This window comes from Alternaria metachromatica (assembly GCF_023757995.1).
Source record: "Alternaria metachromatica strain BMP 0045 chromosome Unknown scaffold_6, whole genome shotgun sequence".
NCBI classification, from domain to species: domain Eukaryota; kingdom Fungi; phylum Ascomycota; class Dothideomycetes; order Pleosporales; family Pleosporaceae; genus Alternaria; species Alternaria metachromatica.
In genome coordinates this window covers 899,082-926,792 of record NW_026055497.1, presented here as the reverse complement: position 1 = coordinate 926,792, position 27,711 = coordinate 899,082, and the positions used below count along the sequence as shown (strand labels likewise).

Genomic DNA, 27,711 nt, shown 5'->3' with positions numbered 1-27,711 from the left:
CGAAATCGCGAGAGGTGGGTGCTTCAGCACCTGTCGATCACGGCAGTTACCACGCGTCTGGAAAGTTACGTTTGGCAAGTGGCTGTTTGAAGGTAAAGTTCGTCTCGCATAGGTTTCATCACCGGCAGACGCAGTCGTCAAAGTACCTAGGTAACATGTGTTCATGCGGGGAATGTAAGGTAGTACGAAATACTCATTATCATTACTATATCGGATGCAAAACTATGGCCTCCGCTTTCCCTCATAGCTAACCAAGCTAGCCTCATCTGTGTCTCCTTGACTATGGCTGTGCTTCACGTGATACGATGTCTTGACTCTGATGCCATCTTCCACTTTCGTGTCGAACGACTCTGAACGAGGGCTCGATATAGCCGTGTTCAAGTTGTACGACTTGTGTTTTTGACTGACGTTCCTGAGTTCGTTGTTGCTGCCGTAGTTGTAGTATTGACGGCTGCGTGCCGATGAGCCGCCCAGAATGGGGAAGAGTCTGACCAGGAGAAGACGGAGGGTTGGAAGGCAGGCGCTGGTAGGAACGTTAATAAATGCGATATATGAGTACGAGTATAGAACTTACCACATGATGCCGACACAGATTTCAATCGTGCTCCACATCGAGACGTCGTAAAACTCCCAGCTCACGTTCGAGGAAGCGGCAAAGTGAACCAAAGCTTGTAAACGCAGAATGCTGACGACGGTGACGAAGGTACCAACGCAGAACATAAGCGCTACACCGACCTTCTTCTTCCAGTGTAGCTTCAAGCCCCAAAGCTGCCAAAGAGGTACACCCAGAATCCAGAAGTCCAAGGCGATGGATATGGCCGCGTTCGATGCAGTGATGGCGTTGATTTCGAGACAAGTACCTTCGTGCATGCCATCCCATTTTGTCCAGAAGTACTGGATGGGCTGGCATTGAAATATCGCGACGATGATGAAGGCGACACCCCAGAGTATGGTGAAGACGATTGTACCCCATAGTAGTCGTTGAACGCCTTTGCTGGGGAACACGCGGATGTAGAAGAACAGTAGCGTGAGTTTCAACAGCATAAGCTGCGTGAAGTAGAGCCAGGCCATGATGTAGAAATATTGCAGCATCTGAGTGATCTCCGTCGGTGTCAGGGTCCAGAGATCTTGGCCAAGTCCATTCTTCACAGTGCCAAAAACAGTGATGACGGCACTGGGTATAGCGGCTATGAGTGTCGCCAGCACGCACCAGTCGTCGTAGCCAAAGTCCATCCTCGACACGGTGCCCTTGAAGGTGAAACGCATCGCAACGAAGGCTGCAGCTATGCATACCATGACGTTTGACAACAGCACATAGCTTTGTCCGCGATCCCGTACCGGGGCTCCGCAGGTGGTCAGGCTGATGTTGCGCGTAACTTCATGTTCGTCAGCCTCCTTTTCTCTTCCGTCGGGATAGGTGCAAGTACCTAGAGCTTCAGGGATGGTGCAGCTGGCGCTCACACACAGCGTTACGTTGTTTTGGAAGACATCGTTCGTGCAAATACATGCTTGATCTGTTGGAGAACAGGTGTTCGTACTGAAAGCGTTCAAGAGGCACAGTTGCTGCAAGGGTGAGCGAAATGTTAAGAAGTTGGGCTGCAAGGTACTTACAGCACATGCGGGAAGCTTTGACAGGGCTGGCTGCTGTGCTGCATGTACCATGGAGATGGTAACGAGCCACAACAGCATGCATGTGCGAATGAAAGAGGCCATGTCGATGCTCTCACGCCACGTTTGCGCAAGACAATCCGAATGTTGAAGACAGATGGGCGGACCCCCGAGTTTGTAACGGGTGCGTAGGATATCGCGGAGGTCTCAAGTAAAGCGACAGCGGGACAGGTTCCACCATTTATCTTCCGCCTCTAAACGGAAGGTGATCCTCGAATATGATGAACGCAGGGATCCCTCGTGCGGTTTATAGTGCGTCTCTTGTAAGGCCCAGGACTGAAACCCACGAGTCGTAGCTACCATGGTGGCTGCCGTCATTGGTATGAAGTGCCGACTGCAGAAGCCTACCCGACCATGGCATTCCAATAGCGCAAACTTTGTTAAGAAGTGCTGGCGCATATACGGTCGGAACCTAGCATCCTTCAGAGATGGCGGCATGTCATCCAGAAAGGGGTCTTGCCTTGTTCAGGCCGGTGCAGCGCAATGTGGGGTGCGGTCCGGTGTGTCATGGGCTTGCGAACGCCACAAACGCCAACCGAAAACCACGGTAAAACCTGAACGACAACGTCCACCATCCATGACCAACGGAGGATAATTTTAGACTTTCGAATATGTGACAGAAAGGGCGATGATGAGCATGGCGCAATGGCAGAGGTCTGGAGGCGGGCGAGCACGTGGAGCGATAACAGCTGCTCAGTGCGCACCTAGACATCTCGTTCGCTGCACGGCTGCCGAAATGAGGTTCCCTCCGAACGTTCCAAGACGACGAATGCCCGCCAAGATCTGCACGCCCGCCGGTTCCTGGCGCCACACTGTGTCGCCTGAGGACGAATCCCACGGTTTCATGAAGCTCAATCCTAGCGAGCAATCCGTCGTTGAGGGTCCACCCCCAAGCGTTAGGCCACCCGGCGAATCCCCCATTCATCGGTTGGCCCACTCTGCCCTGCAGTAAGTCATTCTCGCGTGCGGCCATCGATTCCCGCACGAGGTTTTCGCCGGCTTCCAGCCCAGTGCATGGCTATTCCTTGCATTGATATCGGCATGTGGCACAATGTCTCAAGTGGACTCTGTCGGCGTTGTAACCTACAGAGGAAGCAGACATATTCTAAGTCTTCTTCTTTGAGATGGTCTCCGAGATGAGAAGAATAGCATGTGGCAATGCGAAAACGATAGTAAGGGGAACAATGGCTATATATGAGGGTCGGGACAAGGCTCTTGGTATTCATCACTGCCATCAAGCACTTTCAAGACAAGATGAGGCTCATCGACAACGCTGCGCTCTTTGGAGCCCTACTCCTTGCTCGCTTTGGAAGCGCCCAGGATTGTTACCGTCTGCCAAGCGATGCCGACTGGCCATCCGATAACGCGTGGTCGACACTGAACTCGACCGTGAACGGGAAGCTCGTAGCCACTGTCCCAATTGGCTCCCCGTGTCACGATCCGACATACGATGCCGACGCTTGCGACGCATTGAAGTCATCATGGCTCAACCCGCTGATACAGTAAGTGCAAGAGCTCCGTTTACATGTTGGGGTAGAACTCTAATACTCTTGGCAGCACCCCGTCTTCCCACTCGATAATGCAGTCGTACTTTGCCAATCAGAGCTGCGATCCATTCTCCGATAGGAGCATCCCGTGCACTCTGGGCAACTACGTTTCGTACTCTGTCAAAGCTACCGAGGCTGAGGATGTCGTCTCTGCTCTTGAGTTCGCCAAAGCTCAGAAAATTCGTGTGGTTGTGCGGAACACTGGGCATGATTTCCTTGGAAGATCTACCGGAGCCGGCGCTCTAGCCATCTGGACCCAAAGTCTCAAGAACATCGCCTTCGGCGACTGGTCCGATGAGCACTACACTGGCCCGTCGGTCACCGTTGGCGCTGGAGTGATGGGCAACGAGTTGCTCGAGGCAGTGCACAAGCAAGGCATGAGTGTTGTGTCTGGTGAATGCGCTACTGTCGGTCTAGCAGGAGGATTTACCCAAGGTGGTGGACACTCGGTGCTCAGCACTGAGTTCGGGCTTGCTGCTGATCAGACCTTGTCCTTCGAGGTCGTGACTGCTGAGGGCAAGATGCTCACTGCTTCAGCAACCGAGAACGCCGACCTTTACTGGGCTCTCAGCGGAGGTGGTGGTGGCACATATGCTATCGTCCTCTCATTGACTGTACGAGCATACCCAGCCAAGCAGGTTGGTGGTGCTGCTATGCAGCTTCTCGCCTCGTCCACCACCCCCGAGAAGTACGCCGCAGCAACTGCCAAGCTGATTGAGCTCTTGCCAGCGATGATCGACGCTGGTGCTATGGTCGTCTTCTTGGTCAGCACTCAGTACATTGTGATCAAGCCCGTCACCGTCTGGGACTCAACAGCTGCCTACGTCAAGGACGTGGTGCTTGCGCCTTATGCCAAAGCTCTTACAGATCTCGGCATCACGCCCCCAATCGTCTACAGCGAGCTGTCTTACCGCGACCACTTCGATCGCTACATGGGCCCTCTCCCACGCGGCGCATACGAAGTCAACCGATACCAGTTTGGTGGCCGTCTCATTCCCCGAACTGTGGTCGAGAACAAGACCGCCGACCTTGTCAAGGTCTACCAAGAGCTTGCCGCAGAAGGCGTCTTGCTTGCTGGTAGCTCAGCAAACTACAAGAAGCCCGCTGGAGTCGCCGACAATGGCGTAATGCCCGCATGGAGAGACGCCATGATCCAGCTGCAACTTATCACAAACTGGGATTCCACCGCTCCTTGGGCCACCATGGAGGCAGCTCAGCAGAAGATGACCAACGAGCTCATGCCTAAGATTGAAGCCATTACTCCGGGCAGTGGCTCATACCTTAATGAGGCAGATTTCCAGCAGCCGAACTGGAAGGAGACCTTCTTTGGCAAGAACTATGACAAGCTGAAGGACATCAAGAAGAAGTACGACCCTAAGGATGTTCTCTACATCCTCAAGGGTGTTGGTAGTGAGGCTTGGAAGGTCAGCAAAGACGGACGCATGTGCCGTGCGTAGGGGTGTCGCGTAGTTTAATCTTCTTGTACATACAACTTATCGTCCTGGGCTTCTCTCAGTTCAAGAACTTATGAACTCTTACCAAATCCTCCACTTGTCGATGCATGTAGCGATGGGCCACTTTTATCATGATAAAGACGCGGCAAATCAATCGACGTTATCGTAGTGCGAGACATGAGGTGGCGTAGATGTGTCGTTGTGCGTTGGAAGGAGACAGGTAAGGGCATCGCTGTCTCTCGATTCGATGTTGTGCATCCGTGCACGATCAGGCCGGCTAAAATTCCACGTGACGTCGCGTCACGATTTCTGGACCCTGTCATTCACCACACATTCCTGATGCCACCTCGGACTCTTCATCATTCCCTATATAGAATCTGCCTGGATAGTCAGCCATCGCACTGTGTGGGTCTTTTCCAGGCTGCACACATGGCTTTGCGAGTCGACCCCTGCGCCCGGCCGATGGCTGCCTGGCATTCCCGTTATGGGCATCTCGAGCTTTGATATCGGGATGCACTTCCCTTATATGTCTTCTCAGTGAGCTGCTGTGATTTTGTTGGTATTTCAGCTAGCATTCATCAACCTACATTTTGCTTCCATTTTGCGCATGTTTTGTCGCGTCATCTTTCTCTCGTACATCATACCATACAGCAACAAGGGAACCGGTTTTTTTTGCCATTTTGTGGATGCCGTCTGTCTTCAAAGCAACGGTCATTAACTGCGATCGGACTGATCGGTCGTTGTTTTATCAGGATATGTGAAGAGGTACAAAGCTTCCTTCACACCGCATTCAGGGCTAGCTAGTCGGGTCCAAGTCTGTCGGCATTCACTTCACCTTGGGCGTGAATCCTACCCTTGTGAATTAGTCACTCGCCTCGCACACTACGTGCTGCCTTAATTCTACACAATCTCCACACGCCTGAACTATTTCTCGCCCGGTACCGAACTCACTCTACCACTCTACCACGGCGCGCGACGTACCCACGAACGATCATCCTCGCAGCCCTCTTTAACTGATAGGAATCCACACCATACTCAACCACATCAGCCATCATGTCTAAGAGCTGTGTCATCTGCGGCACAGAGGAGAGCGAAAGCGAACTACTTATCGAAGCTCCATGCAAACGCCATTTGGTCTGCGCCGACGATCTCGCTAGCTTTTTCGAGAATGCGACAAACAACGAGAGTCTATACCCGCCGCAGTGCTGCGATGTTATGTTTGTGTTAGACGAATATGAGGACTATCTGCCGTGGGAGGTTTCTTGGGCGTACCAGGTGAAACAGCAGGGCGAGTACACAATCCTGGCAAAGTAAGTCCTAAACGAAAAAAGCTGGACGGGTCGACGTGCGAGTAACATATTTGAATTAAGCTAACACTTGAACAGATTCCGCACATACTGCGCAAACCTAGCTTGCGCGAAGTTCCTACCCCCCGGAAACCACGTCGAAGATCCCGAATCGAAAATCACATATGCCATCTGCGAGGCCGAAGAGTGCGGAAAGTTGACCTGTGTCAAGTGCAGGACGCTGCTCGACCAGGGAACCCAGAACCACAAGTGCGACCAGAACGAGGACGACAAGAAGTTCAAGCAGACTGCGAACGAGAAGGGCTACCAAGAGTGCTTCGTTTGCGGCGCAACTGTGGAGTTGGCCGAGGCATGCAATCATATTACCTGCGAGTGCGGCAACTCGTTCTGTTACATCTGCGGTGAGAACTGGCCTGGGATGCACGGCTGCCCGCAATACGGACCCGCGGAGTACGATGAGGAAGGATATAACCAGGACGGCTTCCACCGTGATAGTGGCCTCAGTCGTGAAGGTCTCACTCGTCGTCAAGAAATCCTGCGTGCTCGTGCACTAGACGAGGCGCAGCGTCAGGCTGATGATGACGATGAAGATGACGAGGAGGAAGGTGATGCGCGAAATGATCCTGAGTGGGAAGTCCTGCAACATCTGACTCCCGACCAACGCGCTATTGTCAATATGCTTCCTCATGGGCCCCGCGAAGACGCTTTGGATCAGCATCGCATCGAGTTGTTCGAAAACCAGGGCATTTTGTTCGATCAGTTCAATCCTCATCCTCCGCCTCCGACTCCACACCCGCAAGACGATGGTGAGGATGGAGACGAGGGGGAAGATGACGGTGAAGACGACGCGGAGCGCGACGACGAGAACATAAACGCAGAACATGGACCCGCTGTCGATGACTTCCTGCCAGGTGAAGCGGGAGTCCATGACCCAAGGTACATTCTCGATGCAAACGGAGAATTGCAGATTACCCGTGCTATACCAAACGACCAGAACCCCCCAGAAGTGGCAGGAGCTTTTCCCGCGGACCAAAATGAATTCTATGACTTCGCCGGCTCCAACATCCAAGTCGTCCCGGCCAACGAAGAAGCTGCCCAACAAGATGTCCCAGCCATAGTCAGCCAGCCTCCCACTTCCGACGAAGCCGTCAACGACGACGCACCCGGAGCTTAGTAGGGCTACATGATGTACATCGTTGCCTGCGAATTCGCCCCAGGAACAACAACCCACGTTATACTACATATAACCTGAACAGGTCAGCAGACTACACTGAGTTATAGTTGGGCAAAGTAGAAGACCTAAGGTCAACCTAGGTTCCAGGTTGTTCAACGTTTTCCTTGCATGAAGTAAGGGCATTGCTGTTTCTGGGTTTGATATTGTGCGTCGGTGCACGACCAGGCCGACTGTGGGACAGTGTTGGATCGCAGGGATGAAGACAATAAGGTAGTTGCTAGACATACACTTCATTGCGTCATTCATCATTGCAGTACTTTTGGTTCGTGTTCTCGTAGGGCTTGACGTGCTGTGTAATAAACGTGTCCACTCTCATCCTACCCGCCATCTACTTAACGAAAGTGTTGACAGGCAACCTGTAAACATCAATCGTCCAGTACGGCCTTCTAGTTCCCTCCCACTGATCACTCCCATGCAGTCCCTTGGGCACATCGATATCCTCCCACTGCGTATCAAAGCCCGCCTCATACAGATCCATCTCAGCAACCTTGGTATAAACATCATAGCAGATCTGGCGATCAGCCCCCAAACCATTATACCACCCAAACTTTCCATCCTTGGCCAAAAGCGCAACCACATACTCCGCGAAGAACTCTTTGAGCGCCTTGTAATCCTCGGCAAAAGTATCGTAGTAAATCGCATCTAGCACAACACCCTGCTCCACCAACTTGGGCAGGATGTCCTGCCACCTGCCCTCGTGGATCTTGACATTGGGCTTGTCGTACCAGCCTTGCTCACGCAGCCGCTGGTGCACTTGCGGGTGCGCTTCGATAATGTGGTGCTCCGCGGGGTCATGCGTGAGGATCGCCGTGTCAACGATACCCATCCCATGGCCAACGTTCATAGTGCGAAGACCGGATTTGGGAATCAGAGTCTCGGCGTGGCGTTGCATAATTTGCGTTTCCCAGTCCATCATGACGGCGTTGTCGGATTCGTCGAGGAGAATGCCGGGTTTGTAGCGGAGTTGGGATTTTAGGTATGCTTTGTTGTCTAAGGAGACGTCGTCGAGAATTTTCTCGTCGACGACTTGTTCCACTGCTTTGGCGTCTTCGGCGGAGACCTTTTGCTTCTTGGCGGCGGGTTGCTCGGTGGTGTCTTCTTCGAATGCTTCCTCCACGTCGTTGTCGCCCATGCCGAGGGCTTCTAGGCGCGCGAAGAGGATCTCAGCGCGGACACCGGCTTCGACCATCATTTCGTAGATCTTCTTTTGGCCTAGGCGGAGGGCGATGCATCCTGGTGTTTCGTCTTCCTTGTTGAGGTCGTTCCAGATGGCGCCGTTTTGGAGGAGAGTCTCTACGGTTTGGATGGCAGCATCGCCAGCCTCCTTTCCGTCTTCAGCCTTACCGCATGCTGCGATTGCTGCGTGGAGTGGTGATGTTGATACTGTTGCTGTGGGGTCTTGCACGTTTGCCGAGCCATCCTTGAGCAGGACGGTCAACGCCGGCACATCGTGACGCTCTGCCGCCGAGATGATGCGCTTGGCGAGGAGGATATCTTCTTCTGTCGCTTGTTCGGCCATCTTCAATTGCGATTGTATCGTCGTCGATCTGAGTTGCAGAATGACTGTGGGGTTGGGTAACTTTTTCCTGCAGGGTTCACGATAAGATAAGCGAAGACTAGTGCTTCACTGTGGTTTCCCGATGTGGCATGGACTGATACTGTGCTGTGCCTGGAAGGTCACAGCTTGCGTAGCAAATGACAAGAATGGTAGGTCGAAAGCTGCATGAACGATATCTATAGTATTGTGACATTCGCTGGCAGCAAGCATGTACATATCTGCTGAATTATTTCGTGCTTCTATTGATGATCTAATAACTTAGGCTTCCGTCATAAGATACTACAAGCCAACGAAACACAGCGAGAAACACCTTCCATGAGTCTATAGAGATAGACGTATGCTTATTCAATCGCCACTTTCCTAAACACCTTGCTTCCATGCCATGCGAGCTGTCCAATTCTGATCGTATCCAAGTGAAGGCATTTCCATCCGTCCCATCAAGCTACAGGTATAGATAGTGATGCGAAACTGATGATGCCAAAGCATAACGCGCAACAAGGCCCCGCAAGAAGTGTCATCGTGCGGGGCGGACATGTATATAGACATTAGAAACGAATTAAGGGGCGATCGACGCGACAGAATAGATCTGATCCCCAACGGGTGGCGGCGCTTGCGTGCTGTATGCAAGTCAATCCGATGCCTTTGATGCAAGAATGAGCCCACTATCGGGCTTACTTCATCATCTGCGAAATGTTGTTCCACTTTTGCTTGAGCGCTTCGTGCTCTTCGTTGATCTAGAAGACTGGTTAGCAGTGCCCAACATCGAACTGGGTTGCAACTTACTGTAGCCCATTGCATCTTGACATCGACCAACTCCTTCTCCATCTCGGCCATCGAGTCTTCTAAGTTGCGGTTCTCGTTGTGGACGACAATGTTCTTTTGCATGACAGTCTCCATTTCGCTCTTCAGCCGTGCTTCAACCTCGGCAGGTTGGGTGTCGACGATCTTCTGTAGTTCCAAGACCTTGGTCTTCAAAGTTTCGTTTTCTTCAGCGAAGTTCTCATTCTCGACCTTGGTCTTGATGAGCTCAGAAGCGACCTGGACATGTTCCATGTCGGACTGTTCAGCACGATGCTCCAAAGACCGAACCTTTTGCTCCAAATGCGTGACCTTGTCTTTCAATCCATGAAGTTCAGTCTCGCGCTCCTTTTCCACACGTTGCTGTTCTTTCCACTCAGCGGTGTATTGCTTGAGCATCTCCGGCGTAATCTTGACAGAAACGGCATCTTTGACGAGGGTATCGGCGCGATAAATCTCCTTGTCGATACCGGCCGTCGAACCGAAGAAGCCGTTCTCGAGAATGGAATTGGCCGACGGAGCTTTGTCGATGTAGACATCGAACAACCGCTCTTTGAGGAACTGGGTCAGGGTAGACATGTCCTTCATACCTAGCAACGTTTCGGCGTTCTTCTGCATTAGTACGATGCCGAACTTCAAGATAGCAGACTCAAGACCCTCGCTGAGTATCAGGTCGTAGATGCGCAAGACGAGCTGCAGCGGAAATCGGTATGCAAACAACGTGAGGAACCATTGCGTTGCGTAAAGCTGGGGCTTGACCTCTCTTCGACGAAGATGGCAATAGAGAGCGGGCTCCAGATCTTCCAAAAGACGTTCGAACTGGTAAAGATGCAGATGGAGTCCAGCCATATCAGCCACAAAGAGGTCGCGCAGACGATATTTGTTCATGAGCGTAACGAAAAGACTGAAAGCTTCTTCCTCAGGCATCTACCAAAGTTAGTAAAGCGACGATTATCACAAGGGTGATAGCTTACGTTGAAAAGCAGAGGCATAGCGATGAAGTTCATGCCTTGAGCGTAACCAACAGCGTCATCGTACAGAGCATAGGCTTTGCAGATGCCAAAGAGACCGTCTTGTAGCCCAGCTGCCATGAGGTACTTGGAGTAGCTCGTTCGGGCTCCGAGATCGCGCTTGATGACCTTCTCTAATTTCGAGATGGTGACTGCATTCTGCTTCTTTTCCGCCGCAAGCCTCGCTTGCACTTTGATGGGATCTTCGTCCGAGGTGAGTGATGGCGAGCCTAATGGTGCGGTCGTGCTAGCGGCTGTTGTGGCCGGGCTCGAGTAGTCGGAATGCACAGAAGACGAGGAAGAAGCGACGGAGTCCTTTCCGTTCGCACTGGCTTGGCCGGTGCTGACAGTGCTGTTCCTGACGCTCATATATTCTTTGTCTGTTCCACGAGCAACTAGCTCTCTGTACATGCTCTCCAGCTCTTCGCTTTTACTTTGCGCCAGCACTTGCCAGATAACACCACGGATGACTTGAGGGATACCGCTGGCGATGGCGCGGTTCAGTTCTTCGGAGCTGGTACGCGCGATTGCGGCTGGACCCTCATTGACCACTGACTGCCATAGATCCCAGTCGACAGGCTCAGCCGCATCTCCTGCCGGGCCAGCGGCGAAACCAGAAGCAGTACCGGGGGCCAACTTGGGATTTATTGTAGGCTGCTTTGCGAGCGCTGGAGGACTTCCTGGCTCTTCCTCAGCTAGAGGGTTGGGGCTGGCAATGCCGAGACCGAGGCCTGGTGATGCTAATGCTGCTGCTGGACTGCCTTCTCCGGTTGTGTCATCCAGTGTTATGCCCGCTTCTTCCCTCATCCGCAGAATCTTGAAGCGATCTCGCAGGCTGCCCTGGCTTGATCTGTTCTTGGAGCCCATGTCTCCTTCGTCTTCGATCCTGCTCAACGTGAGCTCAGGATTGCTGCCGATGGTTGCAATAGATGCCCCAGTATGACGTCGCTCGGCAGTTGTTGTAGTTGTGGGTGGAGACTCGGGCTTCTTGCTGGAACTATTCCTCGAAAGCCACGCAAAGGGGCCTGTGAGCTTCCTGGTCGTCGGTGCTGGCGCGGGTTTCTCTTTCTCTTGTACGGCGGGCGGTGCGGGTGGAGGGGGGAATTTTACGGGTGCCATTGTGCCTGAAAGGCCTTGTAGGCCACTTGCGGAGCTTGTGGAGTCTCGAGAGTCTCGCGGTGGTAGTTTGGGGAGTATGCCGGCAGCCTTGGAGCCTTCTGTAGGGAGTCAGCTCAGGTTCTGCGCTCAGCATGCATTCGCGCGTGACGCATTTGTGGCTACGGAGTGAATGGATGCGGGGCGCCCTCGCTCTTGAAGCATGATTCGCCGAGCATGCACACATCACATAGCCCTAGATTATGCCAAACAGAGTGGGTGTACTCACCACTATCCAACGACACGTCGTCCATGTCTGAGGTGACTGAGACCCTGTGTCCAGTCAAGAGTGGTGACTTGGCTGCCGGTGCAGTCTCGGTAGGCTTTTTGACGATTTCGGGTTCGCTCTCTGACTCGTCGCTGTCATCTTCGTCCTCATCCTCGTCGTCGTCATCATCGTCGTCATCCTCCTCGCTGTCGTCGCTCTCCTCTTTGGGCAGTTTTGGTACTGCAGGGTTGGGCGAGACTGGTTTGCCGGCTTGTACGGTGGAGTTGGACGACTCTCGCTGTAGGAGGGAGCGTGACCGTGACTGCGATCGTTCGGAGTGTGAGTCGGGGCGAGGGGTAATCTCAGAAGCGTCTTCGAAGTCGTCCTACACCGCCGCACGCGTGTTAGCAAACTCGCACAGTGAGGCTCTCCGCTGCCGCCAGGTTCAAACAGGCATTGCTTACGCCGTCTTTGTCGGAACTGTGTGAGCTCGTGGGTCTTTCGGTCTTGTCCGCCATATTTGCAAGGGTTGGCGGTGTAGGCTACTGCGGGTCGGTCGAGGGTATCTTGAAAGGCAGCTGCCGTCGACGTGCGGAACGTGTAGCGTGGGCGTGTGTAGAGAATAGAGATTAAGACGTAGTGTTGCTCGGGCGTCGGGGCACAAGTCGGGAGGCGCGGCGGTGTTGTGGTGGTGATGGGGAATTAGGAGCGGGACAGCGACGTGGGTTGGTGAATTAGAGAGAGTGGAGCACGACCCTGGCACCCTGGCCGCGGCCTTGAACTTCGGGGAAGCCACTGAGGAGCCACAGCGACACCGACACCCCCGTCCGTCACCAACAACGGCCGGCCATGGAAGACGAAGTCCGTGACATCTCAGGCTCTGACACGCTGCATGACGTCGCCCCCTTCATGCCTGGCTGCTGTGCATATGCAGCCGCACCGCCAGGCCAGCTGTTCACAAGACGCGCCGTGGTGGTACAAACAGCCCACCATGGCCTGCCATACATAAGGTTAATCTGAAACATGCACTAACGCCGCCGCTTGTTCGTCCTCCGCCCGCCCTGCGAATCGTGCCTTACACCGTCGCCCACACGCGACAGGCATTCGGCACTATTTTTGGTTTTCGACCTGATCGTCCGCGACTGCAAAAGAATCAGCACACGGCACGACGTCACTCAGGGGCCGGACGTCCGACGTTCTCGAACAAGAAGGAAGTCTCCTTTGTTCCTTCCTGTCCGGCCACCTGTTGATGACGCCCCTTCCTCTTGTGCAACGGCCGCGTCTCAGCCCGCCATCTCTGCTTCACGTCAGCAAATCCGTGCCACGGGGGGTCTACGTCACGCATGCTTCAGAAAAGGGTTTGAACAATAAGTAATGTGAAGTAGAATTGCAAAGTCAAGGTATATACATGAACATCAAGAAGGTATCTCCAATCAAAGTTTCCAGCTCATCTCCTTCTCCCGATTAATCTCATAGCCATCTCTTGTCTCAGAACCTCTCCCTTAGGCGAGGCACTGGGAGTAGAAGTCGTTCTGCTTGACGCACTTGGCAGTGCCCTCGCAGGCAGTTGGGCCAGTCCATCCCTGGCCACCGCACTGGTACCAGAGCTTAGCGGCACCAGCAGTTCCAGAGGGAACAGCACCGGTGGGGGCAGCGATACCGGCAGAAGGCTTGACGAGAGTAGCGAAGGTGGTGGGGGCCTCGGGGGCAGCGCTGGGGATGGTAGCGTTCATCGAGGGGCGGGCAGGAGCGAGGGTAGGGAGAGCGGCGGCGCTGGTCTCGGCAACGACGACAGAAGAGGCGGCGGCGGCGGGAGAAGAGACAGGGACGGTCGAGTTAGCAGCAGGAGCAGATGGCTTAGCACCACCGGCACCACCGCAGGAAGCAACGGCGCCACCAGGAGCCTTGTACGTGGTCGCGTCGAAGCCGTTGTAGATGTCGGGGATGTAGATATTCTTGTCCTCAGCCTTGTAGGCGCCGGGGAGCTCAATGGTAGGTGTGCATGAGCCCTCGCTGCCGGTACCAGTGATCTTGAGCTGCATGCAGCCAATGTAGAACTGAGCACCGCCGACGGTCTGGGCGCTGTGAAGTGCCAGCATCTCCGAACGGAGCAAGTACTCGCCGCTGGCAAGACCGGTGGGGAGAGCGAACTCGTGGGTCATGTTGTTCGCCCCCATGATCTCGTTGGCCCACTTGCCGTCGACTTGGTCGAGCTCGTCAATCTTGAACCATCCGGCACCGATACCGGTAGCCTGGGCAGCATCGTCGACGGGTCCGTAGAGCATGTGGGTGATAGGACCTGGGTGGCCGGACTGGTCCCATTGGACCTTGATTGTGTCACCCTCAGCGGCAGCAACGGTCTCGACACCGGAGGGGACCTTGGAGCCGCCGACGTTGCAAACGATGTCGTCGCTGGTTACGTCGGTGACGGGGCTGTTGGAAGGTGGCATCCGGATGCCGACCTGGTAACCGGGGGTGACATCGTTGACCCAGAGCTGGTGAAGGTTCTGGTGAGCCGAGACGGCGGAGAGGAGAGCGCTGGTGAAAACGGCCTTGGTGAACATCTTGAAGTTTCAAAGTTGTGTCGTCGGTGTGATATGTACAGTGACTTGGTATGCAAAGATATGCTAGTGATGCCTGATCACGAAATGAATGTAGTGTAAAGAATGAAGTTGGCAAAAACCGGAACGAGTGTTGTGCAAGAAAGGACTGGCCTGGTGGAATGATGAGTTGGAGAAATCAGGACGACGGCAGCTTTTGTACTCACCTCACGCAGATCTATTCCCTGTCTTAGGCGCCTGGCATGAGATTAATAGTCCCGGAGATCAGGACAAACCGCCTGGAATCCTCCATGACACCCGTTCACGCTATCCCAGCCACTGGCAACGGGAACGACATCGCCTTGACAGATGCCAAGAGGCGACACGCCAGCGGTACATCTAGATGAAGTGCTAGTCTGCCCTTTTTGGGCGTCGTCCGCGATGCTTGTTTATGCGACAGGCACCATCCGAGATTGGGTGGGCATGGTGGTGGAGATGCTGGGAAGCGAGCGTTTCCAGTCTCGCTACTTTGGGTTAGCGAATCCGTTTCAACTGTGCAGCCGCATGTTTCAAAACACTGCGAGAGCGGTTCGCTGGGAACACGATCCTGCAGCGAGTCGCGATGAACATGAAAACTTCGGTGTTCTTGTTGCCGAAGCTTGTAGACGCAGCTGACGGATTGTGTGATATCCGGAGAAATTTCACAAGACTGCGTTGATGCACTAGTCGGTGGTTTAAAAGAAAAGAGTAATATGTGCTTGAGAATGCGTATGATTCATGTGAACGATTTTCATTGCAAAAGCAATCTACGGTTCACTGCCTTTGATGAGGCTGCACTTCATGACGCGCTGCTCCGGCGCCTGCAGTGGGGCAGCACCTCAGTCGGAGAAAATGTCTTCCTCATGGGGCTCGTCTTTTGAAGATGAAACCTGTAGGCGCTGGTACGGTACGTCCTTCAAGCACCGTAGAAAGACCGTCCATTTCCTTGCCCATGTCAGGCATTGGTTCGGATATCGGTGCCGTTGGGCTTGGAGTATTTGCAGTGGAAGTAACAGTGTCTGTGGGCAATGCGAGAGTTCTAGTAGAGACAGAGACGCTCCCTTGAAGCACTTCTCCATTGACGTAGATATGAATCCCCTGCACTGTAGAAACTGGCAATGTCGGATGGATGATGGAGAGAAACCGTGCGCCAGCTAAGATCGAAGTAAACCACAGCGTTATGAGGAAGAAAATGGCGAAAAGTACCCACGGCACAAGGATGCATTTTCGCGGCATTCGACTCCGTGCAGGCAGTGAGGTTGGGAAACCCGGTCCTAAAGACTGCGCAAAGTGGGGGTGGTTTGTGTCCTGGTAGTCGGGCTTGACCTGAGCTTCCTCCATCTCCTTTGAAGCTGCTTTGCTGTAACGCGGGATCGAAGAAGGCGACTCATGCGTGGCGTAATGGTAGGGGTTGTACGAGGCGCCACCTTTTGGTGCTGAACCAAAAGTGGCGTTTTGGGGCGTATGAGGAGCGGTATACGAAAGGAACGTGGAGCTGTATGTTGGAGCTGGTGAAGGCAGGCTCCCCAGTTCGATGGAAGCCACATCTAATGACGTTTTTCGGTTTTGGGCGTCCATGGTGGAGGCGAATATTTGGAAGATCTGTAAGTGCAACAAAAGAGGACCGGCCTTTTAGTGATTGTAACAATATAACAATGCGGAGCTTGACTGCTGCAGCAATTCAAGTGCGGACAATGCAGATAAAGGCACTGCATCTGATGAACAGCGTGGCGTCCGCAAACAATGATCTATTGCAATTAGCCTACGGAAAGAGTCATTAGCAAACGATTCATCGCTTTCGTGCGCCTATGTATCGTTTCCACGGCTGAATAACACATGTCGACGAATGCAGTGGTGGTGAGAAGAAGCCTGGGGACGACGGGTTTGGAAGGCGCGGCGTGCTGACGAACGATTGGCGTACCGGCGCTTTCCCTCGGATGCAGGGGCTAGCCTTGGGGTATCATACTGGCCGCACCGAGTAGTCTCAACCACAGATGAAGTCAGTAGTTGAGCATGACTATTGTAGTTTTGGTTGTTGGCTGGTAAAATGTCCGATCATGATTGTTTGCACAAGATGTACGTGCAGAGCATGCCTTCACTAGGCGTGCTCGAGGGTATCGTACCACAACTCCAAAACTCCGAGCGCAATGACCATTCAGGCATGTCCATACATAATTCCCCGAGTATATTCAGGCTTTCGCCTTGCCCTTGCCAGTACCAGCAGGCCTACCTCGCTTCTTCCCTGCCGCGGCTGGCTGTGCGCGAGCAACTGGCTGCCCGTCTGCCTTTCTACCCTCTGCAGCTCTGATGTCCTCAAGCTCCTTCTCCAGCAAGCCTTGCAGTTGTTCATTTCGTCTCCCAAGCAGCAGTACGTCGTCTGTGTTAATTGTATTACGACCGGCGTGTTTGGAGAAGACTTCGAGGTCGCGGGCTGTGTTTGCTGTGATGGTGTAAGCACCCTGTAGTCTAAGCAGTATCTGAGGGCTCGAGGTAGATCGTACCGATTTGGGTATAAACAAGCTCAGTAAGCGCACCGATGAACTGAGGTGTTGCATTCAGGTCGTTCTCCAACGTCTTCTCGTCAACGAACTGGCCGATTGAGTACCAGAGGGCCGACTTGAGCCGCTGTGCAGATTGTCAGCTCGACCTTATCATCAATTGAAACAATGAGTTCTCTACCTCTTCGCGCTCTGCTTTGGCATCATCGTTTGACGCCATATCGCCTCGTGGTTGAACTTCAATCGCGTGTAATTGCCGGCCAGACGAGTGACGCGACGCGCCTAACGCGGGCCAATAGCGGGGCCTCGGTGATGACCGGGGAGAAAGTCACCGCCCATGTTCTGCCACCTGGGGGTCCACGCTTGAGTGATTTATTGTTATTGCGCGCAATTACTTCCTCGTCAACATCGCCTTTCACGCACAATTCCACACGCATCGGTCTATCGACAAAGTCACCGAACACTTCTCTCGCGTCACCCTCCAACGAAGCCGTAATCGCACCCGGACGTCGCTCCTCCACACTACTGCGCAACAAAACTACAATCGCGAATACAAACATCACATAGCCAAGATGGACTACGTACTTGACAACGTGGTCGAGTGGAAGGACCGTCTGGTCAACAACTCGATCAAGTCTTTCGAAGAGATGACCGCCCAGCGCTGGGTTCGCATCATCGCTATCGTGGGCGCATACCTCCTCATCCGACCATACCTGCTCAACGCGGCCGCAAAGAAACAGAAGCAACAATTAGAGAAGGAGGCTGAAGACCTTGGCTTGGGGAAGACAGATGCGTTAGACGCCAACGACTTCAGAGGCAAGGGCGTCAGGGTGAAAAAGGGCGAAGCGAAGAAGAAGGAGTAGGTGCACGCATAGGAAGATGGACGGGCATGGCAATGGGGGTGGTAATACTGTGAAATCAGGGACGAGGATGATCTTGATGGGAACAAGGAGCATAGACGGCTTGAGGGACATGGATATGGGCTGCATACCAACGGCGTTTTGGCATTCGGACTTGGCCAACATGCGGACCTGGAGTGTCTTTCTGGAACACTCCTAGCACGACGACTGCAATGCCTGCGATGACGCGCCTACTGAGAACGACACAACAATACAATCGAGAAGAAATCGACGAGCTAAGCTCTGGGAAGTCCACTTCTGCTTCAATATCGTAATTCTAATAAGATCAACTCTACCCCTTTCTCAATTCTTCAGCGCTCCCGATTCCCTTACTCCGCAGATCGAGCATCGGTGTGTTTATCCTGAATGCTGGCTAATGGACCTCGGTCTCGTTCGCATTTGCACTTCCATCCATGACAGAACCCCGTTCGTTCATTGCATGCTCACGCCACATCATCTTCACACATTCACCGCGTTTGCTAGCCCAGCACTCCATTCCATAACCCAAACCACACTCCCAGCGGCGGCGTCCGCTTCTGCCACTTCATACCATGATCATCACATTCACAACCCTTCCGCTTCACATGCTTTCCCTTCATAACTCAACTTACTCCCTTCCAGCTATGTATCCGGACGCGCAACCTGAGCACCACCAATGCCTGACGACGACGCGTACCGCAAGCAAGTTCAAGGAAAAGTCCAAGACCTGGTCTCTGAACGTCACGACAAAAGTGGTGCAAAACTGGTCATCGAAGCTGTGGTTGAGGGTGTGAAGTTGTATCGAAGCTACAAAGAAGAGAAGGCAGCAGAAGAGAAGGGGAAGGGGAAAGAAGAAGGGAAGCACAGGAGACATAGGAAGGGAGGCGGTATGGACGAAAGTGGGAAGGATGGGCATAGGAGGCACCGTAGGCATAGGCGCGGTGATGAACATGGTCATGAATCAAGTGGCAGGCATCGACACCGTCGTCACCGTTCTAGATCAAGGGATGAAGAGCGTGGAAGACGCCGTCACAGCTCACGGGATGGACGCTCCAGATCTCACCGACGCGACCGGGGCAGAGATATTCGCGACCCAGTCACCGAGCCCCCTCACAACGATGACTCTGAGTATCACATGACCGGTGGTGCAGGACCAGCAGATACTTTGCAAGATGGCCATAGGAGGGCAGACGCTCCATCGCCTGGAGCCGGAGATCGGCCAGGAAGTGGCGGCAGCGGTTATCAAACATCATGGGAAGATTTGGCTCCTGAGCCTCGTCCCCGATCGCGATCTCGTGGACGCAAGGAAGCACACCATACAGAACGTAAAAGATCTCGTACACCCCATCGATCTCATCGTCGAAAGTCTGGCGGGCACCGGAGCTCACATCAGCGTGACCGCTCACGTACCAAACAACCGGATCATCGTCCAGGTCGCATAGGCGCATCGAAATCTCCAACAAGGCAGCAGAAAGGACCGGATGGCACACCGTTCGGTAGCTTACCCGAGTACAAAAGCAAAGGCGGCATAGGCATGGGTCTCGGGGATCATATCATGGCTACCTATAGGCACATCAAAGCCGAGCATGAAGCAGGCCATCGGACCAAAGGCGCATTGGAGAACGCCATTGACGGGATGAGAAAGAAGAAGACGGATGCGAAGGATTACAGTGACAGACTCCGAGATGGCGAAAGGAAAGAGAGGGAGAATATGAAGACAGATGCGAAGGAATATAATCACAGATCAAGGGAAGGCGCAAGGAGAGAGAGGGAGAAGATACGAAAGAGCGAACCAGAGCGTGTCAGATGGGCCGAACGGAAGCCTGAAAAGACGCGGGGCGATGAATTGAAACAAAAGGTTGCTGAAAAGGAAGCAAAGGAACGCCATCGTCATGAACAAGACGAGCGCCGCCGTGAAAACGAGAAACGATTTGAACACGAATATCGTGAGAAACGACGACAAGAGGAAGACAGGAAGAAGAACCGTAGCTCGCCGATTCCTGAGATTCGAGTTGAGCCCCCTACGGCTAGTGGGACTCCCCGCCGTGAACAAGACGAGCTTCGTGAGAGACAAAGGCAAGATGAGAAGCGAAAGCAAACCGAGGAACAAAGGCAGGAGGAGAAGTACTGGCAGGATGAGAAGTACTGGCAGGATGAGCAGCGGAGGCAGGATGAGAAGCGGAGGCAGGATGAGAAGCGGAGGCAGGATGAGAAGCGGAGGCAGGATGAGAAGCGGAGGCAAGACGAGAAGCGAAGGCAGGATGAGGAACGAAGGCAAGCCGAGAAGCGAAGGCAAGAGGAAGACAGGAAGAAGAACCGTAGCTCGTTGGTTCCCGAGGTTCGTGTCCAGCCTCCTGCATCTAGTGGGACTCACATTCTCCAGTCAACTCCGGTGGCTCGCAATTCTCAGGCCCCTACTGCTCCGAAATATCCTCCTCCACCGGCTCCAAGACAGCCGAGCAGACCTATCCGGCGCAATACTCCTCCCAATCGTACAGCCCCAATTGCTCCAGTAGCGCACGACTGGTATGCGCAACCTCCTGCTGAGGAAGAGCAAGACTGGTATGTACCACCGGCCCAGCCTCCGGCGTCTGAACATGGTGCAGCAGCAGGCTTCTACGACCACGCTCCAGGTTCGCCGATGCCAGGGAGCTATGGAAATTATGGAGACCATGATTATCTGGAGCATGGAGGGGATGATGAACAGCTCGCTCATGATCAAGTGCCGTACCTGGGCACACGCCCTTCCCCTGTTATGGCAGCTCAATATGCTGAGAGCGTCCCTTCGCCTATCATGGCTGCACAGTATCCAGAGCGCGTTCCTTCTCCAACTATTGTCGCTCAATACCCAGATACGCCTCCTTCTGCTATTATACCTTCATACGCAGATACACCTCCTTCTTCGGATGTATCAGAGGGTGCTTCAGGGTCGTCGTCACCAATTATGTCGCATGCAATACGCGCTCCTTTGCCACCAAATCGTTTCTCACCCGAATTCTTACAAAGCATACCGATGCCAGCTCCGCAGCAAGCGGCATCTCTCCCAATCCCACCACCGCCACCACCGCCCCCTCCTCCAGTTCCACCTCCACCTCCGCCTCCACCAGCAGCAGCAAGACCACCTCCACCTGGGTCCCCTCCACCACCCTCAGCAGGACCACCCAATATGGCCGCCATTTTTGGCGATATCCTTGGCCCACGCAAACTACGTAGTGTGGCAGCTGAAGAGAAGAATGACAGTAGTGACCCGAGAGCGGGTAAGGTATTGTACGAAGAAACAGCACACAGTCGCGAGGTAGAAGAGCACGAGCGAGCTCAAGTCAGGGACGCTGGTAACCGTCTGCCAGTGTCAGGAGCTAGTGGATGGAGTACCGCTTACTCCGCAAAAGAAGAAGCCGATGATCGACCAGAGCCGAACAGGGCGTTCAGAGAGGAACTAGCGAGGAGATTGGGCCAAGGTATTGACACTTCTACGACACGGACTCCAAAAGGTCCTGGTGATAGCTTACTAACAGCAGGCTCTAGGACTTCGATGAGTGCCAATGTGTCGCGGAAGCTGCAGGATGAGAGTACGTTGACAGAACTCTAGAGCTAGATAGGGTTGTACTGATGTGCCAATAGAAGCTCCTTTTCAACGGCTTTCGATATCAGAAAGTGGGGAGGATCTCATCTTTACTTTATCGGCACACATTGCGCAGCCAGACTGGAGCTTTGATGGGCCTACTAGGAAATGATGATGACGGGATGGAACGAGATGAGGTGAGATGGAATACTGGGAATGGATATCCGGGTAGGCAGGCCTGTGTGAGAGACAGTTGATGTATTCTTGTCCAAATAGATCCTCGCGTCATAGGTCATTCGTTCCACTTTTGTCGCGAATGTGTGCATCGTAACGCGTCCGGTTGGTGAAGAGTGAACGCGTACGCACCAGGTCCGTGATGGTGAAGGCTGTTGACGAACGGTTGGCCCAGGCTTCCCAATTTCGCGGCAGAGCTCTGGACTGCCAAGCTCGAGCAGAAGAGCCGGGTTATTAGTCCTCATCCCTATTCCTCATATTATTAGCTATCTCGACCTGGGAACTTCCTTGCGATCTTCGCGCGACAATTGCATCTACATTTCTCCCGCTCCTTCACGATTGTTAGTGGTTGCCTCTGACGTTGAGCTGCATCCCCCACATTACTTCAACGTCGCTCCAATTGGACCCTGTGGCATCATCAGGCAGAAGAGCGCAAGCATACCGCCCGCAGCTTTCGCAGTTCAACACCACACCTCCCCCCACACACAATCAACATGCGCTTCTCATCAGGCCTCGTTCTCGCTCTCCCGGCGCTCGCTGTCGCCGAGGAGCAGGTTCCTCTCCTTGACAAGGTGAAGGGCTTCTTCAACAAGGCGACGGCTGCCGTGTCCGCATCCATCCCCTCCATGCCGTCGGCGCCAGTCGACACGGCAACGAGCAAGGTGGCCTCCAACGCAGCTGCCGCCATCCAGTACCCAATTACCCTGGAGAACTGGAAAGAGACGCTTACTGTTGACGCTACCGCCAGCCCTCCTACCACACAGGACTGGCTCATCTTCACCACCGGCGGCAACACCACCTGCTTTGGCCTGTGTGGCAACGCAACCAAGGCATGGAACGTACGTATAGCATGCGAACATGCAGATGACCGACGCTAACATCAACCAGGCTTCTCTCCCTATCATGGCCGCGAAGCCTGATGCGCCCAAGTTTGCGTACCTTGACTGCGAAACCGAGCCTCTCCTCTGCAACGCATGGTCTGTTGGCGCACCGGCGCTCTACTACTTCCAGGTCCCCAAGCCCATGGCTGACCAGTCCGCGCCCGTCCCCGTCGTTCGCTACAAGCCCTTGAACCGCACCAGCACCACCACCGAGACCTTCAAGAAGCTCATCGTTGACAACGAGATTGAGCAGGTCACCCCATACGAGGGTCCTTTCCACCCCTTCAACGGTGCTCTCCAGCAGTACAACCTTGCCATTCCCTACGCATACGTCACCTGGGGATTCTCCAAGATGCCCTCGTGGATGCCCATGATCATCATCTCCTTCCTCAGCAGGTCGTTCATGTAAGCCGAATTACTCTGAGATGAAATACACATACTAATCCCAATTACAGGAGCAAGCGCATGGCGGGACCAACTCCCGCAGAGACGCGTGCCGCCGCCGCACAACCTGCTCGGTAAACACCTACACTCCTGCTCCTGTGGACTAGAGTCGCACAACAGGGACGTGACAAGCATTGTGCGCGATCTCAGATAATACCCAACAGAGCGATGCGAATAAAGTCTTGGAATTGGACATGTTCTGGACTGGCTCGTGGAAGTACTCGGCAAATGGGGATGGAGATTTGGACATGTTTAGTGGAAGAATAATGTAGCTCAGATACCTGGGAAGGCGTTCAATCATTGCAATGCACTTATACTACTATCTATATAGAACGTTCTTTTTTGAGTGAACAGTTGGTGCATCTCATCTGCAGGGCTGCCAAGACACGATCGCGCTACGGGCGATGCCCGAGAATCTCTCGAACTCCGCAACCCCAGTCCAATATCACATCACAGCAACCATGGTGCACATATTGAAGCGCATGCGCAAGCTACGCGAGGCAAGTAGCTAATCTCCGAGAGCATGTCTACTCGTTCGGCAAGACTAACAAGCACCACAGCACGTACGTAAGATCCACCTCCGCAGACACCTCCGAAAACGTCGAAGCCTACAATCGCACCCGACCTGCTCGAGATACCGGAGATGTAACAATGCTGACAACTATGCCTATGACAGTTATTATGGATAAGATGTGGACCAGGCGCGCTCATACTGCCCAAAGAGGTGTCGAAGATTAGCATGGAATTCAACACAAAACTCTACGGAGGACATAGAGGGGCAAGGTACGTTGGCATTGCTCCGTTATAAGTCTAGAGGGGGGCAAAGACTATGAGGCCAACTCAGACGCCATGTTTGAGAGCTGGCAATTGTACGCAATGGCAAGATCGAGCGCTTACGCTACGAACAGGAAATTCTGGCGCAATATGCTGCCCCGGATGAAATACCGTAATCCATCCATCCCAATGGAAGTCGCGCGACACAACGACCCCGACGGTCCCTCGCTCCTACACATCTTCACAGCAACCAAAACACAGCCATCGGCTGGCTCTACCAACTCTCCTACAACACAACAATCAGACTCTTCACCACCGTCCACCACACCAAACCCACGCAATACGCTCGTACCCGAGACCTCGAAACCCACGTTTTCGATTGACATGAGAGACCAGTCGGAGAGCGAGATCTTGGAGGCGCTGGTAGAGAAGATAGGCGCGGTGGAGATCAAACCGACGGAAGAGGAGTTGGCCGAGATGAAGGAGATTGAGGAGTTCAAGGAGAGGTCGGAGGCGGATAGAGTGCTAGTTAGGGAGAAGTTGATAAAGGAGCGAAGAGAGGCTGAGCTACTCAAGTTGGCGAGGGGTGAGGCACCGGCTGCCAACTAAGTGTGTGGTCTGGGAGAAGTCACGAAGGGTTGACGTAAGAAACACGAGGAGGCTATGTGGTCTTCTACCATCAATTGGACTGCAGTCTAGCGGCTTCAGGCCGAGGTATTGTAACATATGTATATTGTATGGCATATTCACGACGTCAATACGAGACCACGTGCCCAATGATTATGACATGTTGGTGCTCGTTGATGCATGGGGCAGCGGCTTCTGCGCAGAGGCCGGCTTTCACTCTCAAGTATGCGTCTGTGGATGTTTCGCACATCAAGCGCATTCACATGACTTCGCGCATTATGCAATTTCACTAAATCGCGTAAACGCGTCCGTCGCGCTTTTCGAGCGAGTCGCATGCAAAGTTATCAGGCTTCCGTTCAACCTGCGCAAAGCTGCGCAATCGCACAAGCATCACTCATGAAGATGGCATGTAGCCGACTGGGTTAGTCCCAAGCATCAGTGGCCAACGGCCTAGCAAAAGGGAAACGGAATCAGTCTGCCTGACAGACAACCATACACCGAGCTCGAACCGCGTGAACGGTGAGCTCAGGCTGCCGGAAGCTGCCAAAGTTGCTCTGCGCTGCCTGTCGTCCGAAGCGTTCTATTGAGGAAGAAGGCTCCATGATGGACGAACTGTCAACATCTCAACCATCACACGGCTCCCCGAAAGGACGTGGACAGGAGACGTTGACACAGGGCGTTGTGGTGAGAACTCGATGGGTGAGGGCGCGCAACTTTTTTTATGTCGCTCGGCTGAACGCCGGCGCGCTAGTGGGTAGCGGCTTGGCGGGAAATGTGTGGGCGGAGGTGCGATGTTGCCCGCAGGTCACGAGTAGGCACTCATCACCGAACTTCACCTTTGGGGAATATCAAGTGTGCTTTCACTCTTTGCGACCACCACTTCTGTACACTGCTCGAAAGTGTATTGAAGATCCCGAACTTCCGGCGCCGTCACAACCTTCCTTCCAGGACCATAAACCTCTGCGTTGCGACAGGACATCACGACCGCATCAGCCATGGCGGACCTATCCATCGATGAGGCGAACAAGATTCGTCTGTCTATGGGTCTCTCTGCTCTCCCCGGTGGAAGCACGCCTGCAGCACCCGCAGCCCCCGGCCTCGATTTCAAGGCGGCGCAAAATGGCGACGACTCGGACGAAGAGCCTGCGAGCACCATCGACACGCGCCAGGCCGCCGCTTCGGACAACTGGAAGAAGTTGGAAGAAGCGCGACTGGCCAAGATAAGACGTGAAGAACGCGCCGCGGCGATCAAGAAGGAGCGCGAAAAGGCGGCGCGCTTTGCAAAGCTTGAGGGCAAGGGGCTGGCGGACGAAGCAGACGTCGACGATGACCTGGCCTGGCTGAAGAGCAGCAAGAAGCGCCAGAAGAAGATCGCCAAGGAGGAGCAGATGCGCAAGGAGCTCGAAGAGCGCGAGCGTCAGGCACTCGAGGCCATGCAATATACCGACAAGGACCTTGCTGGTGTCAAAGTTGGACACGAGGTCGACCAGTTCGACGATGAAGATCAGATCCTTGTTCTCAAAGACACTGCAGTCGACGGGGAAGACGATGACGAGCTAGAGGCGGTTGAACTCAGAGAAAAGGAGCGACTACAAGAGCGACTCGATTCGAAGAAGCGAAAGCGCGCATACGACCCCAACGATATGGACGAGGGAGGCCAGAAGTCGATACTTGCACAGTACGACGAGGAGATTGAGGGCAAGAAGCGCAATGCGTTCACATTGGACGGGAAGGGCCGAACTGTTGAAGACGTGCAGGCTGAAGTCGCAGGTTCTTCAAGACCAAAGAAGGTCGCGATCAGTCTAGACATACTCAAAGAGGACGCGCCCACTAACGATTACATGGACGTGTCGGAAGTCAAGATGAAGAAGCCTAAGAAGAAGAAGGGCAAGAAATCCAAGCGAGAACGCGTCGAAGATGATGAGGAAATGCTTGCCATGCCTGCGGAAGACACTGCAGCTGGCGACGACATGGACATTGACGGTGGTGAATCCTCCGCACCACAACAGAAGAAGAAGAAGGTGTTCGACGAGTCGTTTGTGGATGACGACGACCTTCAAGCGAATCTTGCAGCACAGCGCCAAAAGGCCCTCAAGAAGCGCAAGAAGATGCGACCGGAAGATCTTGCACGGCAATTACGTGAAGACGCATCAACACCCCAGCCAGACGTTATGGAATCCACAGAAGATGGTGATGGCGGCCTTGTTATTGACGAAACAACCGAGTTCGTACAAAATCTAGGTGCTGCAGGCGATGCCGACGAGGAGGAAGCCCGCCGGAAGCGTAGAAAGTCCAGCCACATCTCGGAGGGCACGAAGTCCATGGGCGATATGCCCGTCGCTGATGAAGACGGCGATGTCGAAATGGGCCAATCCTACGCTGAAGCAGCCGAAGCAGAAGAGGCCCGAAACCGCAGCATCTCGCGCGCTCGCTCCACCGACATTACTGAGACAGGTCTCGAGGCAGAGAAGACTGTCGACCAAGGTATGGGTGCCACTCTCGCCCTGCTCAAGCAACGAGGTCTGGTCACAGAATCCGACGCCTCCGACAAGAACGCGATGTACCGCGACCGCCAAAAGTTCATTGCCGACAAGAACAAGGCCGAAGCTGACGCCGAGCGCCAACGCAAGATCGCCCGTGAACGCGAACGAGGTTCCGCCCGCTGGAACAACATGACGCCGCGCGAGCGCGAAGAATGGGCCCGCAAAAACAACACCAGCGCCGAGATGGTCGAGAGTCGCCGTCTCGCTGAGCTCTTTAACAAGGAGTACACGCCCAACATTGAGCTGAAGTATGTTGACGAACACGGTCGCCACATGAACCAGAAAGAAGCCTTCAAGCAGCTCAGTCACCAGTTCCACGGCAAGGGTAGTGGAAACACGAAGACGAAGAAGCAACTTGATAAGGTTGCTGCTGAGAAGAAGAAGATGGCTGAGAGTTCGCTTGAGGCTAGTAGGAGTGGTGGTGGTGGGTTGGGGAATGCGTTTGATGATCAGGCGAAAAAGAAGGGTACTGCTGGTGTTCGCCTGCAGTAGACCTTGGAGGCTCGGTTCCCAAATCCCCAGTCATATCGCCAACATCAAGAAGGGTCATTGGTGGCTAACGAACGGTTGTCCGGATGGTGCTGCCGGGAGTATGAAAGGTCAGTAAGCTCCTGAAGCTGTACATTAGAATGTTGTCATTAATGCGATTATTGGGAATAGAACTTCCACAGTCGGCTGTGATGATGGTATGCTATACATGTGCGTGCGCTCTGCTGACTGTAGGATACTCATTTACGCATCGTTGTCCGTTT

General features: G+C 53.8%; 13 protein-coding genes across 13 annotated transcripts; 8 read left to right on the top strand and 5 right to left on the bottom strand.

Moving 5' to 3' along the window:
* Positions 1–222: 222 nt before the first annotated feature.
* J4E83_003876 (uncharacterized protein) lies at positions 223–1,689 on the bottom strand (the record flags this gene model as incomplete). Its single annotated transcript, XM_049330809.1, has 4 exons — positions 223–523; positions 575–1,376; positions 1,428–1,563; positions 1,612–1,689. The coding sequence occupies 4 exons, from the start codon at positions 1,687–1,689 to the stop codon at positions 223–225; spliced, it is 1,317 nt and encodes a 438-aa protein (XP_049190226.1).
* Positions 1,690–2,922: 1,233 nt separating this feature from the next.
* J4E83_003875 (uncharacterized protein) lies at positions 2,923–4,672 on the top strand (the record flags this gene model as incomplete). The annotated part of the gene is made up of 2 exons (XM_049330808.1): positions 2,923–3,170; positions 3,226–4,672. The coding sequence occupies 2 exons, from the start codon at positions 2,923–2,925 to the stop codon at positions 4,670–4,672; spliced, it is 1,695 nt and encodes a 564-aa protein (XP_049190225.1).
* Positions 4,673–5,722: 1,050 nt separating this feature from the next.
* J4E83_003874 (uncharacterized protein) lies at positions 5,723–7,150 on the top strand (the record flags this gene model as incomplete). The annotated part of the gene is made up of 2 exons (XM_049330807.1): positions 5,723–5,979; positions 6,055–7,150. The coding sequence occupies 2 exons, from the start codon at positions 5,723–5,725 to the stop codon at positions 7,148–7,150; spliced, it is 1,353 nt and encodes a 450-aa protein (XP_049190224.1).
* Positions 7,151–7,538: 388 nt separating this feature from the next.
* On the bottom strand, positions 7,539–8,729 carry J4E83_003873 (uncharacterized protein; the record flags this gene model as incomplete). The annotated part of the gene is made up of 1 exon (XM_049330806.1): positions 7,539–8,729. The coding sequence occupies one exon, from the start codon at positions 8,727–8,729 to the stop codon at positions 7,539–7,541; it is 1,191 nt and encodes a 396-aa protein (XP_049190223.1).
* A 710-nt stretch (positions 8,730–9,439) lies between these two features.
* J4E83_003872 (uncharacterized protein) lies at positions 9,440–12,457 on the bottom strand (the record flags this gene model as incomplete). The annotated part of the gene is made up of 5 exons (XM_049330805.1): positions 9,440–9,502; positions 9,552–10,493; positions 10,541–11,793; positions 11,961–12,324; positions 12,404–12,457. The coding sequence occupies 5 exons, from the start codon at positions 12,455–12,457 to the stop codon at positions 9,440–9,442; spliced, it is 2,676 nt and encodes an 891-aa protein (XP_049190222.1).
* A 984-nt stretch (positions 12,458–13,441) lies between these two features.
* Positions 13,442–14,503, bottom strand: J4E83_003871 (uncharacterized protein; the record flags this gene model as incomplete). Its single annotated transcript, XM_049330804.1, has 1 exon — positions 13,442–14,503. One exon carries the CDS (start codon positions 14,501–14,503, stop codon positions 13,442–13,444), a length of 1,062 nt encoding a protein of 353 aa, XP_049190221.1.
* Positions 14,504–16,707: 2,204 nt separating this feature from the next.
* J4E83_003870 (uncharacterized protein) lies at positions 16,708–17,236 on the bottom strand (the record flags this gene model as incomplete). The annotated part of the gene is made up of 3 exons (XM_049330803.1): positions 16,708–16,958; positions 17,020–17,143; positions 17,198–17,236. 3 exons carry the CDS (start codon positions 17,234–17,236, stop codon positions 16,708–16,710), a joined length of 414 nt encoding a protein of 137 aa, XP_049190220.1.
* Positions 17,237–17,588: 352 nt separating this feature from the next.
* J4E83_003869 (uncharacterized protein) lies at positions 17,589–17,879 on the top strand (the record flags this gene model as incomplete). Its single annotated transcript, XM_049330802.1, has 1 exon — positions 17,589–17,879. One exon carries the CDS (start codon positions 17,589–17,591, stop codon positions 17,877–17,879), a length of 291 nt encoding a protein of 96 aa, XP_049190219.1.
* Positions 17,880–18,570: 691 nt separating this feature from the next.
* On the top strand, positions 18,571–19,336 carry J4E83_003868 (uncharacterized protein; the record flags this gene model as incomplete). Its single annotated transcript, XM_049330801.1, has 2 exons — positions 18,571–18,781; positions 19,077–19,336. 2 exons carry the CDS (start codon positions 18,571–18,573, stop codon positions 19,334–19,336), a joined length of 471 nt encoding a protein of 156 aa, XP_049190218.1.
* Positions 19,337–19,449: 113 nt separating this feature from the next.
* Positions 19,450–21,483, top strand: J4E83_003867 (uncharacterized protein; the record flags this gene model as incomplete). Its single annotated transcript, XM_049330800.1, has 1 exon — positions 19,450–21,483. One exon carries the CDS (start codon positions 19,450–19,452, stop codon positions 21,481–21,483), a length of 2,034 nt encoding a protein of 677 aa, XP_049190217.1.
* A 701-nt stretch (positions 21,484–22,184) lies between these two features.
* Positions 22,185–23,093, top strand: J4E83_003866 (uncharacterized protein; the record flags this gene model as incomplete). The annotated part of the gene is made up of 3 exons (XM_049330799.1): positions 22,185–22,529; positions 22,579–22,976; positions 23,027–23,093. The coding sequence occupies 3 exons, from the start codon at positions 22,185–22,187 to the stop codon at positions 23,091–23,093; spliced, it is 810 nt and encodes a 269-aa protein (XP_049190216.1).
* A 591-nt stretch (positions 23,094–23,684) lies between these two features.
* Positions 23,685–24,398, top strand: J4E83_003865 (uncharacterized protein; the record flags this gene model as incomplete). The annotated part of the gene is made up of 3 exons (XM_049330798.1): positions 23,685–23,690; positions 23,790–23,798; positions 23,832–24,398. The coding sequence occupies 3 exons, from the start codon at positions 23,685–23,687 to the stop codon at positions 24,396–24,398; spliced, it is 582 nt and encodes a 193-aa protein (XP_049190215.1).
* Positions 24,399–25,411: 1,013 nt separating this feature from the next.
* J4E83_003864 (uncharacterized protein) lies at positions 25,412–27,451 on the top strand (the record flags this gene model as incomplete). Its single annotated transcript, XM_049330797.1, has 1 exon — positions 25,412–27,451. One exon carries the CDS (start codon positions 25,412–25,414, stop codon positions 27,449–27,451), a length of 2,040 nt encoding a protein of 679 aa, XP_049190214.1.
* Between the last annotated feature and the right edge of the window lie 260 nt (positions 27,452–27,711).